The sequence below is a fragment of the Temnothorax curvispinosus genome, unplaced genomic scaffold, assembly GCF_003070985.1.
Source record: "Temnothorax curvispinosus isolate PA1 unplaced genomic scaffold, ASM307098v1 QBEX01006721.1, whole genome shotgun sequence".
NCBI classification, from domain to species: Eukaryota; Metazoa; Arthropoda; class Insecta; order Hymenoptera; family Formicidae; genus Temnothorax; species Temnothorax curvispinosus.
In genome coordinates, this window is record NW_020216501.1 from 126,995 (window position 1) to 140,185 (window position 13,191).

At 46.8% G+C, this 13,191-nt stretch overlaps 1 protein-coding gene across 3 annotated transcripts in view; it reads right to left on the minus strand.

Moving 5' to 3' along the window:
- LOC112456264 (serine-rich adhesin for platelets-like) overlaps window positions 1–13,191 on the minus strand; it is a 49,370-nt gene that overhangs the window by 13,465 nt on the left and 22,714 nt on the right. For all 3 annotated transcript variants that reach the window (XM_025018684.1, XM_025018682.1, XM_025018683.1), the window contains exons 9-10: window positions 7,035–7,492; window positions 483–6,009 (exon numbers count right to left, since the gene is read on the minus strand). In XM_025018684.1, the coding sequence (XP_024874452.1) occupies window positions 483–6,009; window positions 7,035–7,492 (5,985 nt within the window). The remainder of the gene's footprint in view (window positions 1–482; window positions 6,010–7,034; window positions 7,493–13,191) is intronic.

Sequence of the window (13,191 nt, forward strand, 5' to 3'; positions counted from 1 at the left end):
ATCTATTTAATTTCTATAACTCTACTCTTTATAACCAACAAATAATATTGTTTTTGCTTGTTATGGAACTAAGTAAAACAGAATCGGAATCGCGTGCGGCATAAAAACACACAAACAAGGCGCGGAGTTGCTTTCACGCTTCCTAATTCCGACTTAATTCACCAATATAAGTACAATTACATTAGACCTGCCGCTGCGTGCGCCCGTTCACTCTATTCATTCCATATAAAATACAACCCCATTATCGGGACCGATCTGGCTGTAACGTGCGCAGTCCGCGCCGTGGCGTAATTGCGGAAGAGGAACGCTCGAACAACCCGCGGGATTGCTCCCAGCCGGCGCGAGGCAAAATCAGGCTGTAACGCCAATTACCGCCGTTTCCGCGATGTAATACGATCCGCGGGAGATCACTCCGCGTGCAGGAGCGCACACCACATCCATTCATTCACACATATGCAGAGATAGTCACGCTCGTGGCTCACCTGACTCCCCTCTGGTGTTAGCGTCGGGAACGGAAGATCTCCTCCTGTTGCTCCAGATCCTTTCTTCGACGGAGCCGCCGGCGGAACCGCCGGTCCCGGCCCCGCTTCCGCCACCGATCGAACCGCAACTCCTCACCCTGTCCAATTGCTCCCTGGAGAAGCTCTTCGGATTGAACAGCAGATCGCCGGCGCTGCGCCGCTTCGCGGCCAGGGCACTCGCACTCGCACTAACACTACCACCACCACTGACATCACCGGAACACGCTAACAGGCTCAGTTTCGTCCTCGAGTCGGCGGCCATCAGGGTGGACTCGAAGCTGCCGCGCCAAGAGAACCTCTCGTAGTCACTGGCTTCTCGTTCCTCTCCTTCCTGACCGGCGGTGACCGCCGGGTGGCTGTTGATCAGCAACAGGGGGTCGTGAGACTTCGACCTCGGTAGCTGCAAATGCGCTGACGAGGGCGCATTGGTGGAGTCGGATGTCGAGTCATCGTCTTCGGTGGTGGACGCCGAAGAGGGAGTCCGATGATGCTGAGAATACCGTCGCCAAGTGGTGGAGTGTTGATGCGCGGCCGGTCCGCCTTCCGAGACTTCGTGCATCAATGCTACCAGTCGGCTGCCGATGTGATGCATCACCTTGGCGATCAGCGGCGGGCTACTGTGCGGCGTGGAGTTCGCGTCTGAGCTCACGTTGTCACCGGCCATCTTCGTGAAACTCTGCACTAGTTTTTGATAGACGAAAGCGGTGTCCCTACCCAGACAGGGCGCGGGTTGCATCGCGGAACCTGGCCCCGGTCCTTTCATCTGCTCTCTTTCCTTATCCGATAGAGTCGCGTCACCGCCAGCGGCAGTGGTGTCGAATTTGCTGATGATCTGTTGACAGCTCTGCGAGATCTGTTCCTGCAAGGCCGATCTGCGACCTCCAGCGGCGCCTTCGAGATCGGAGCTGGTGTAATCCGAGCTGTCGTAGGAATCCGACCACGTGTCCTCCGAGCTGAGGTACTCAACGATCTCTCGCACTTGCTCGTCGCGTATCCCCGGCACCGTCTTCATCAACCGCGTCAGCTCGTTCTCAAAGTACACTAACTGCGGCGGTTTGGTGCGATTCTGGACGCAGAGTCGCGCTTTCGAGGCATAACCCGGCAACCGAGGACTCGGCGCCGGCGAGACGCCGCCGGAATTCGCGCTGGTCGCGTTCTGTCCCTGACCGTTCGAGTTGGCCACCATCGTCTTGAAGAACTGCCGCATTTTCGACATCATGAGATTCGTCTCCTCGTCGCTGGACCAGTTGTTGAAGCTGTCCTTGCGCGACAGCGAGGCGTTCGCCAGATGCGGCAAACTCGTGTGATTTACCGGGTGTTTCGTCAGGTTGTTCTTGCCCACTGCTCCTTCCTTAGTAGCGCTCTGATTCGCATCCTGAGGATACTCCGAGGTTTTGCTAAGCGAGCGATCTTTGCCGGCTTCTTGATTCACCTCGATGCCGCTCGTTTGATTTTCGTCCGGCAATTTTTGATGCTGAAGAAGATCGTCACAGCTGCCGACGAAGCCCGAATCCCGCGATTGTTGCTTCGATCGTTGACCGTCGTTCGAATTCATCGAAACTGAGTTTCTCGACGAATCCATTTGCGAGGACGAGGCCGCGTTCAGTGCGTTATTGTTATTTGTAAGAGTGGACGGCGAGGTCGACGAAGATAAAACGGACTCCGGTTGCGGAGTCTTCGCTCGGTCCGAGTCCTCGGAATTCATCGCCTCGTTCTCGTTTTCCATCACGACTTCGCTCATCAGTGCCATTTCTCTGCTGGGTTCCGGCGTCTTGTTCCGATCGTCTGGCACGCGTGGACTTTGAGTTCCCAGATTTCGCGGCTTTTTCTTCTTGCGTTTTACCGTGTCGAACTGACCATCCGTGCCAAATACAGCGGTCTGGCCGTCTTCGGTACCGTCAGTCTCTGTCGAGGAACCTTCAGACTGAGTTTCCTGCACGTCCTGATTAAGGCTCAAATCTTGAAGCGAATTTTGCGAGCTCAGGTTCTGCGAGCTCTGTGTGAGAGCCAACAAATTGTCCAGAGAAGAACTGTGAGATCTGCCTGTACCTCTCGCGCGCACTAGTTTCTTCCTTCTTTGCGCTTCCGGACTTGGTCTGCCCTCGGAATCGCTTCCTACTGAACCGTCGGAATCTCTTCTATCTTGATCGAAGCCGAGGAATTCTGATAGATAGTACTTTTCTAGTCTGGAAGAGTTTAGGAAACCGTCACTGTTACTCGACCTGTCCTGGTTTTGACCGCTGCCGTTAGCCTCGTCCTGGCCGAGCGACTCCAATCCCTCGGAATAAATCGACGAGGTTTCCGACAAGCTATCGACCTCGCGCGAGCCGAAACTGGAGCTATTTCCATCGCCTCCCAGTCCGAAGAAGAAATATTTTTCTAATTCTGAAGCGGAAGGTGGTCGCGGCTTTTTCGAGGGACTTCCCGCGGCCAAACTCGGCTCTGTTTCACTCTCCTCGCAGGATTCCTCGACAATAGTATGCAAGGTGAAGTCGATCGCCTGCCTGCGATATCCTCTGAGCTCTTCTTCACGATCGCCGAAGTTATTAGCTTCATCTTCGGAACTTTCTTCCGTGGCAGTGGTCGCGCCCGGCTCGTCTTCATCGTGCGATACTTCTTCCACCCAGGAATCATCATCGGCCAGACCTTCCTCGAGTATAATGACGCCACCAGTACCCGAATTGTCATCGCTAGATGACTGCGACGAGACACGTTGCGCACTTTCACGATAATCCGATACCGAATGATCCTTCGACATGTCATTCTCCGCATTCTCCTGTCGACAATTGAGCGGCTTCGGCACGTTCTTCACGGACACGTCGTCGCTTTCACTAGCGCTACCGACACTCAACCCACTATCCACTTCAGGCTCGGCTGATTGATGACTCGCCGTGACGGCGGATACCGCGACCGCGGCTGGCAGTCTCTTCACCATCAGCGGCTTCCGCGGAGCGTTTTTACGATGAAGCTGTGGCTCGCTCGCCGCCTCCAACGCCAGCTGGAAGTAGCCAGCCAGGCCTCCCTGGCTTCCAGCCGAATGGATCTCATCCGGTTGCAGCAGCGTCGTGGTGTCCGACGTAACGACACTCACCGGCTGGTACGACGCTTCCTGAGTAATCATCACGAGGCTTCTGTACTTATTGTTGCCGCCGCCGCTGGTATTGTTACCGCTGTTGTGCTGGGCTGGGTCTCTAGCGAGGTCCTTGGCCGACGCTTGGCCGTCAGCTGGGAATCCATTCTCCTGCCGAGTGCACGGGCGTCGCTCGACTGAGCGAAACCGTGTCGCGTCCCCCTCCTCGGAGCATTCACCACTACCACTAACACCGTTACCATCACCATTTCCTCCCACCTGAGCGGCGATCTTGCCTCTCACCGGGCCGTCATGCGCAATGTCCACCTTGCTGCCGTCGCCGTCTTGCTCCTCCGCGCTCCTCATCATCTCCGAGATCCTGCTGGTTGATATCGCGTCGCCCACGTCGGCTTGTGCTCGCTCCTCGCCCGCCGCTGCCACCGTCGGGTCGTTGTCTCCTGGCCCGCCATCTTGACCGCCGCCGCCGCGACGACACGTAACGGAGCGGTAGCCCTCGTCGTCGTCTTCGTCTTCGTCGTCGTCATTGTCGTCCTTCGCGCCGATCATCGACTCTATCGACGACCTCCCGCTGATCGGTCTCTCGGACTGCACGCTCCGTTTGACGCCGCTCTTCGTCATCGTCGGACTTGTTTTGTCATCACGATTACCACGAAGAAGATAACCGTTCTCCTTAATGCTCCTCGAACTATCTTCCGTTTTCTTCTTGCCGATTTGGTATAGTAATTCGTCGTTGATCGCGGCGACCTCGTTGCTGCAGTAATTGAAGGATGAATCGATCGGAGTCACCTCGTATTCGTGAAGCTCGTCACTGCTCACCTCGCTGCCCGTGGTGTTGCTCTCGTTGCTGGTGCAGCTGTCAGTAGATGCGTCGGCTATGACGTCGACGTTCGAACGAACTGCCTCCGATAAACGCTGCTTATCTCCTTGCTTGTCGTAATCGTTCGTTGTGTTCGATCGCGCAATCTGCTCGCTATCGGAAACTCCAAGTTTGTCGACGTCGATCTCTTCAGAAGCTGAAATTTCGAGAGAATCTGGTACGATGGTCGAATCCCAGGCGTCGCTCGAGGGTGACTTTGGACTTTCAATCAGACCATCCTGCAAAATCTCCTTTGATGTATTCACAGCTTCGGAGCAGATTTTCGGGACAGGTTTTCCGTCTATTTTCAAAACAGCTACAGGTAGTTCGATACTATCGGGATCGAGCATCTTGATGGACTTCAATTCGATTCGATTATCAGAACAACCATTATCGTCTGCGAGATATAGCTCTTCAGGGATCGATCGATGTTGTAGGAGAAGAGGAAGTCGTTTATCATCATTATCACTTTCGGTCTTCTTATTGCGACTTCTTCGTTTATCAGTCATATTAGTGACAGGTTTGTCCAATAATTTATCATCACTTTTAAGCTGTTCATTGTTGATATAAGTCTTGAAATGCTTTTTAGGTTTTTCTAGTTCGTTCTTGTTTGCCTCCTGTTCATTCTGCACGAGAACATCTTCGTTCAATAGCCTCACGTGTTGCAACACCACCGGCTCTTCTTCAGGAATCGCAGTGACGCGTTTCAAGGTCACGCCGCCTTCCGCTGCGGAATCCGAATCCTCTTCATTGTCTTCGATATCGTTGTCGCTGGTGAGCGAATCGTCGTTCACCACGAACACCTTGGAGAATCTGTGCGAGCCGGAATCCTCTTCCAGATCGCTGCTGTCAGCCGACGATCTTCCGGACGAGCTGCCCGAGTCCTCTCGCGAATGCTGATACATTCCTTGCGCGCTTCTCTCAAAGGATGACGATAACGAATCTTCACAAGTGACTTCTTCGTTCCCTTCTATTCTTTCCGTCTCTTCTTCACCTTTCTTGCATTCCGCTTCGGTGTTTCTCGTTTCTTCGGCTTTCTTTCTATTCTTCGTGGCGGAAGAACCAGACTCGCTGATGTCCTTCGCCGACAAGTTCTCCTCCTTCCTGAGTTCCTCAGTCTTCGACACGACGTTCGCCTCGTCTCTTACATCCTGACCTAATTGAGGAGGCTCGAGATTCGTCGACGGGATCGTTACTGTCTCAGTTATCGGACCGTACAATCTCGGGGTCAACACTTGATCGGGCGGGCGGAAGGTGCAGGTGGTCGGATCGAAGGCGCAGGCGAGCCGCGGGTCCAGACGCGCGCCATGAAGGGGTTGGTTGAATCGAGGGTGCCAAGCGAACCAAGGTGCCGCCGGGTCACCTCGTAACCTCAGAGTTCCCGGCTCGGCGTGACCATCGCCGCGACTTATCATCGATGACGCAGCCGCCGCAAAATCGCCGGTCCACAGGGCGGCCGGTACCGGCACCGGATACGGGACCGGGACCGGTATTGGTACCGGCACCGGAAGCACGTTCGCGCTTCGGGAACCGCCGCAGGCCTGGATAGAACGACACGATAATGGCGACATTCTTTATCTTGAAAAGAATATCTTAATTTTTTTCTATCTTTTATTTCTCACAAAATTTCGTAATTTATTATTATACGCGTGCCTTAAGTTAGCTTTCATTGAATAAATACGTTTTTATCTCTACACTTATTGTTAATTTAATCCAAAATTGATAATTTTATTTTATTCCTTTAATTTCTCGCCAGTTTTCATTTATATGTTTTATTTTCTTATAATTATTAAATCTTAAATGATGCATAAATTTAAAAATTTAAATATATCAATTAAATCTTTTGTTTTCCATTTTGTTCCACTTATAGTAAGCGTAAATAGAGAAATGGGTTAACAACTCGACAGCTTACAATGACAATTCACTGCAAAGCGCTTATCGATCGGTATAATCAACCAACGTGAGCCGCGTCGCTCAATATACTCGCGTACGGTTTATTGACAAAGTGTGACCGTGAATTCCGCATAGTTGCTGTGCGACTCTCTTCGCTAGTAGAACGTGAATGATTAATTTAACTGCGGAAACGTGTTTGTCAAATGGATGCACAGTAAGAGGCACTCAGTCGCGGTCACATGACTTGTGTTCATGTCCATGGAAAACTGTTCTCATCGCGCATAACATCGTCCTTTTATTCGATTTATTTATAAAATTTCGCGAATAAAAATCAATCAATTTTAACGCACGTTTCATATTAAGTTGAGTAAATAAATTTATAAGAAATTAATTAAAGATAAGATAAAAAACAAAGAATTGCTAATTACAAATCACATGCGGTATGCTTGAAACAATTAAAATAGTAGACTTATTATTGTGGATCTTTATATTGAATATTTGAACCTTTGAGTTTTGGTGAACTTTCAAAAGAAAATATAACGGAAATTATAATTCTTCTTTCTTTCAGATTTAGTTACCGAATACGTAACCTTCTTCTGTATTTAATCTAAAATTTAAATTCTTTCAAGCATGTCGTACGTGAGATGTATATAATATACGAGGACAGGCATACCTGGCAGGCGGCGGAACCGCGGCCCGGACAGCAACTCCAAACGTCCTGACCGATGGTGTCCGCTGCGCCACCGGCGCCGACGGTGACGATCGGCGTTGTTGGCAACGGCAGGGACCCGCTTTCGAAGTAGTCCCAGTCGCAGTCCTCGAGCGACTGCGCGTGATTGTGGTGGTGACCGCCGTTGCGCGGCAGTCCGTTCAGGTAGGACGAGCTCGAGCAACTGCTATCGGCGTCGTCCTCCTCGCGACCCGACGACGAGTCCGAACTGATGAACACCAGCCGCCTGTAGTCCACCACGGACGCTGGCTGATCCTGACCTGGACAACCTGTCGCGGGATTAGGACTGCGCTGCCGACTGCTTCCACCCCCGCGTCCGAGTAGGTTCAACGTCTGCAGGCTCTGCAGATCCTCGCCGCCGCAGCAAGACCTCGCGTGCGACCTTCCGCGTCGCCGTGAACCTTTTTTCAACAATTTTATTTATGATTCACTCTTTTTTTTGCCGGCTGATTCAGCGAGAGAGAGCGATAAGATTGTGTGGGGATAGGTAGATAAAAGACGGACTTTTCCGATAAACTACATTTATCGACTCGATCGAAATATCGGTAGCCGTTATCGTTCTCGTCGATTAGTTTTTTAATGTTCTGGAAGCTCAAATTGAAAATAGCATGGCATAAATCAATCTTTTAGAATCATAATTAAATTCAACTTTGTGATATTGATTCCTTCTAAAGTGGTCTATTACTTTTCCAAGACTTTATATCTATTTAGAAAAAAATTTCATCTATCATCATTCTGACATTCTCTATTGAATTTACTCATTAAAATGGAAGAAAAAATATTTAGTTCATAAATTATATAAAAGCATGAACATTTCTGCAATAACTTTATTAGATAAATTATTTATCAGGGCCTATTAAAAATATGTAACACACTCGTGGATTTGAGAAGATATCAACAAGATAATAATTAAATTATTGATGTCAAAGAAATATAAATTATTGGTAAAAAAAAGTAGATTGTTGCAAAATTTCTCGGAAATAAGATCTTTTTAAAAATTAAAGGATAAAAATATAACGATAATTCTGTAGCAGCCTGCAGGACAGCGATTTAATGAAGAACACGAAGCTGCAGTCACAGCGATCCAATAAAGAATTAAAAGAGCTGACAGCCCGAGGAACGCGGCTGCGATATAACGGAGTACATCCCTTGCGGAGTCTCACTTACGCTAGAGGCAGTGGACAAATTACGACGCTATTATAGAAGCGACCGGTTGAACACGCGCAAGACTTCGCTCGCGCTAATGTTCCCCCAGCTCGGAAGTAACTTCTGAATGTTATGAGCGTGTTCGCTCGCCAACGAACCGTTGATAAATTCTGACTTCTGACGATTACAATTTTAAAATGCGACATTCTGAGCGCACTCGTTCATAGGCTCTCTCGATTAATTTAATTAGTCGATCGCGGAGAAATTAATGGAGGAGAATTCTCCAGCGTATATAGATGTTCCATTAAAATATAATGTACTTTATCTATATTTTGTTTCATCGTATACGTATTTAATTCTACATTATTTTATTACAACATTAATGTAATATTATAATCATACAACATAGAATTTCAACAATTTAATTCGCTAAAGGCGAAGACCTCGGAGACGTTCCCTTTTCAAGATTATCTCATTCAATCGACACAATTTTTCAGTTGCTTTAATTGAAAGGTGATGCAAAATGTGTCGATGCATGGACGAAAAAAAATACTCGACTGTTCGCGATGTACTAATAGTAATGACGATAGGAAAGTGGTATGATAATGAGCGGCATAATGCATCGCGTGCGCGTGAGGCTCTTTGTATTTTGTTACTTCGCTCACGCGCGTGCGTCAGCGACGCACGTAGGAGGATTGGATTTATATCTATTGTGCGGCCCGAAACAATGCACTTTTAGCGCGCGATGCGCCGGCGGAACGGCGGCGTCTAAATCTCTCCTTGGTCACGTCACGCCTTGGTTCTAAGGCGTCTTCCTCGGTATTCCCCTACGCCATGCTACTACGCGCGGGAGATAAATTACATCCTTCGCGAGTGCGCGAGTACGCTTTACAACTGCCTCTGTAAACGATTGCGAAATCCCGGCAACTTGCAAAAACGTTTCTAAAATCCCTTCTCTCTCGATCTTTTTAATTTCTAGATTTTCCTTTTTCGGTGACAGATCGTTTTTGTTGCTATGCAGTAGTAAGAATTTCAGGAATGAAGTGCCAAAAGTAGTGTTTCAGTTTCTTTTTTACTTGTTTCTCAAACTAGATTTATTTTTCGAGATCTCTTTCTCTTTTTCTCTCCTCTCTTATTCTCTGCTATTAAAGTCCTCGGTTTCATTGCTCGTTTGTTCTAAATTACTTCTCGTGTCCATGTAAGATAAGAAAAAACGGGGCACGGTCAAGTGTCATGGCGGTTTATCATGAATGGAGCACGAGAGAGAAGAATCGGGGCCCGTTGGCGCGCTTTTATGCCTGCTTTTTACGCGCCGCTGAATTACCTGGTCAATGGCACGAGGGGGGCCCATCGTTTCTGACCGCGTGTATGATTTTTCCGCGGGGCCTCCTCGCGCTGTTGCCGCTAACCGGACCTTCCTCTGACTTCTCGTGAATGGCACTACGAGAGCGAGACGAGAAGAAGAAGGAAGGAGAGATGAAAGAAGCAGACCAAATGAAAGAGAGATTTCCGAGCTCCAATTTAAAATGAGAATGGCAGAAATCGCGGATCTAAGCCTTTAACGATGATAAAAATTGAACAAGTACAAGCAAGAATAATGAGATAGATCCATATTTTTTAAATAAAGTATTAGATGCTGAAAATAAAAATTAAAAACTGATTTTATACATAACAAAACGGCTTGATCTCATTTTTATGCTGAAGCCTGTTATTTTCAACGCTAGAGTTAGATAAGAGTCCGTAATTCGTAGAATTTACTTTAAATATAAAGTTGTACCTATCATATTAAACTTTACAAATTACGGACTTACTTCATACTAGCACTGAAGTCTACAATTGTCAGTGCTAAACTGAGATAAGTCTATAATTTATGTGATCCACTTTAAATATGAAAATACATTTCAGTTTAGAGACAGGTAATGAGAGTACTAAAATGCCGAGTAATAAAATGCAACAATAGCCTAGAAAAATTGAAATTTTCTATCTGATAGAAAAATTTAACATTTCTTTTGTATGAAATTAAAATATTATCAATAGCACATATTCAAAGCGTGATCGCGTGATGACTTCGCGAGTTCGCGAAAAAGTGGTCGACATAAAATTCGTCAAATAAAACGTTCCCCGACTTTCGCGAAGACCTCGCAAAACGACGTTCTGTCGATGGTTTCTGACGCTGACTGTCAACACACTCCGAAATACGACGCCAGTGACACTACCTTCGCAAACAACTCTACCTCAGATTTTTCAACTACTTGCTCTTTTCGTCGTCCTCGACAATGGTTTGGCCGTCGTCGCACGTAAAGACACATACACACACTTCAAAAAATACAAAACCACACACTTCGTAGAAATCTAAGAAATTTTTCAAGAAAGAATTATAAGAAACTAAGAGATGTTCAAAACATTTATAATTTATTATCACTGATTTCTTTCACGGCATAGGGAAAAGACCGGCGACTGTGTGTGCGTGTCAAAGATATAATTCTGAAGTGCATGAAAAACTACACAGAAAGTTTTTTACATATATATTATTAATTTGAAGCTAATTATATTATACTTTTAATAAAACCACACTCCTTTTTAAGGAATGCTTCCTTTAATGTTCGAAAAACTCACTTTTACATGTTGAAGCTATAGTTATCTTCTCAACCCTTTTTATCGAATTATACGGTTTCTTTTATTGATCATCCGGGAATATACATAAAACCGGCTTGAGAAAGCTCGAAACGTTCGGCTGCCACTTTGAAAAGCGTCGGAAAAGAATCGGAAAAACCGACAATGGCCGGGGGGGGGGATTAGATTCTTCGAGTCTCCTTTCTTGTCGCGAAATAAAGGCGGCTTTGGTCGCCACGCCAACTCAAAGAAGGCAAGGCGAGCGATTCGCGTGGGCTACCGCCGCTAAACTGAGAGCGTCTACGCTGAGGGGCACACCTGAATCCCGCGCAGCGTCGGTCACTACCTTACTACGACGCCTATAGTACCCCGACGCTATAGTGCATTGCGCCGTGCTATATCGGGTGGCCAGCTCGATAAGATAATCAGGCTAGCTTTCATGCCCTTTGCAGCCGTATCTCAACTTAGAGACAAGAAAAAAATCTTGACCGCTCAACAACTGAGGAATGTATTCTGAAGATACTAGATCGCGTGGCTCCAAAAGACGCACCTTCGAGAAGTTCGTGAACGAAAATATAGAGATATTCGAGAACATTGAAGTTCCATTCAGAGCAGTTCATAAAATCAAATATCCGCATCGCATTTTTTCTTATCTCTGATACCGCCGACTAAAATGCAACCATGCCAAAAGAAGATTTTCGAAATGGAAGTTGCGGGTTACGATTTTTTTATTATAACTCGGCGTAATCACGCAATTATCGCGTTTCGGAATCACGCGTTCTTTATTATTTGTCGCTTGTCTCGAGCGGCGATTTCGCGACACCCAGTATACTCGCGTCGCAGGTAAGCGGACTATAGAGTGCCAGCAGGGAACGTTGTTACACTATTATTCCTATGCTGTTTCCCTGGGCCCCGCTTCGCTTCGCCTCACCTGCTGCCCACCGCTTCGCTTGCCGCCGCGCCACGTACGGATGATTCCGTGCCAAAACGATCATACTCGGGCAAGAATGGACGGTAGAGATGGGTAGATAAAAGTTTTATTCGGAATCTGGGACGAGAACCTCGAGATTCATGAGCGAACTATGCTCGAAACGTGGCGATAATGAGCTGCCATAAATTTAAGACGTAACGATCCAGAGAAGATAATAATAAACGAATTAGCGAAAGGGGTATGGGTGCTGAATGAAGTTGAGGAAATGGCTAAAGTGAGACTTGATATATATTAAGCGAATAAAAAATTTAAGATGCTAATCTATGATAGCCCGCTATAGCTCTGCAAATTTATTTTAATAAGTTAAGCGTACCTTTTGTCTATTTTTTGCCTCATTCTTGAAAAAGAAAATTTTTTTTGCGGTGAAAATTTAACGAAGAAAAACAAGCATCACATTTTGTTACTAATCGCTTTTCGTCCACAGCAAATATAAAATTACGACGATTCCAGCGTAGAAAACGAGAAAGTACATCGACAATAGAAATGTGATTGACAGTTGGAATACTCTTAATAATTCCATGTTTGCAAAAGGCACACGCACCTCGAGATAAATCACAAAGCGAGAATCACAAAATAAAATGAGTCATTCGATTCGCGTCCGCCTCGGATTTTATATGATCCGCTCCTTGATATCGGGCGAAATCGCGGGCAATGTTTGAATCACGAAGACCGACGTGGATTCGGAATATGCACACGTCAAGCGTTTTACGCACTATTAAACGTTGATATGCATTCCTTTCACATTCCATCGAATCTCTCGCGGCGGACGAAATATGAGATTAAGAATAATTGGCTCTTTTTTTAATGTTCCCACTTTTGAAACGCGATACTTGTCGGAAACGAAACGGAGATCTCGTCGGAAACAATGAGGGGAAAAGATCGCTCCAACGTCGAGCGAGAACCGTCGATTTTTCCCGAGATATTATCGTATAAGATGAACCAGTAAAACTTTCTTAGGATAAGCGATAAAAATCAATTGGGACATTTTCTTCGATGTTCCATTGATTTATTCCTTTCTCGTTACTATCATTTTTCTTTCGTTAGCGTGTTCACCCGATGCTATACGTTAATTACGGTATAATTTCATATGAGGCATTGTATTCCGTAACTTTCTACGTAATTTCAATTAGATACGACTTTACTACCACGGGACACTTGGGCCTCCAATATCGGGCCGGAAACGAGTTTATCGTCTCACGGTTCGTTCGCGTCTTATAACTTTCGGGACGTCAATGGTCCCGCTCGGTTTTCTTGGAGAATACTGGCCGCTTTCGAGCCAGGAAGTTTGCCCAGGGGCTTCGATAATCGATGAGCTTATCGTTACGGGTGGCCATATGGCGCTCTTTATAT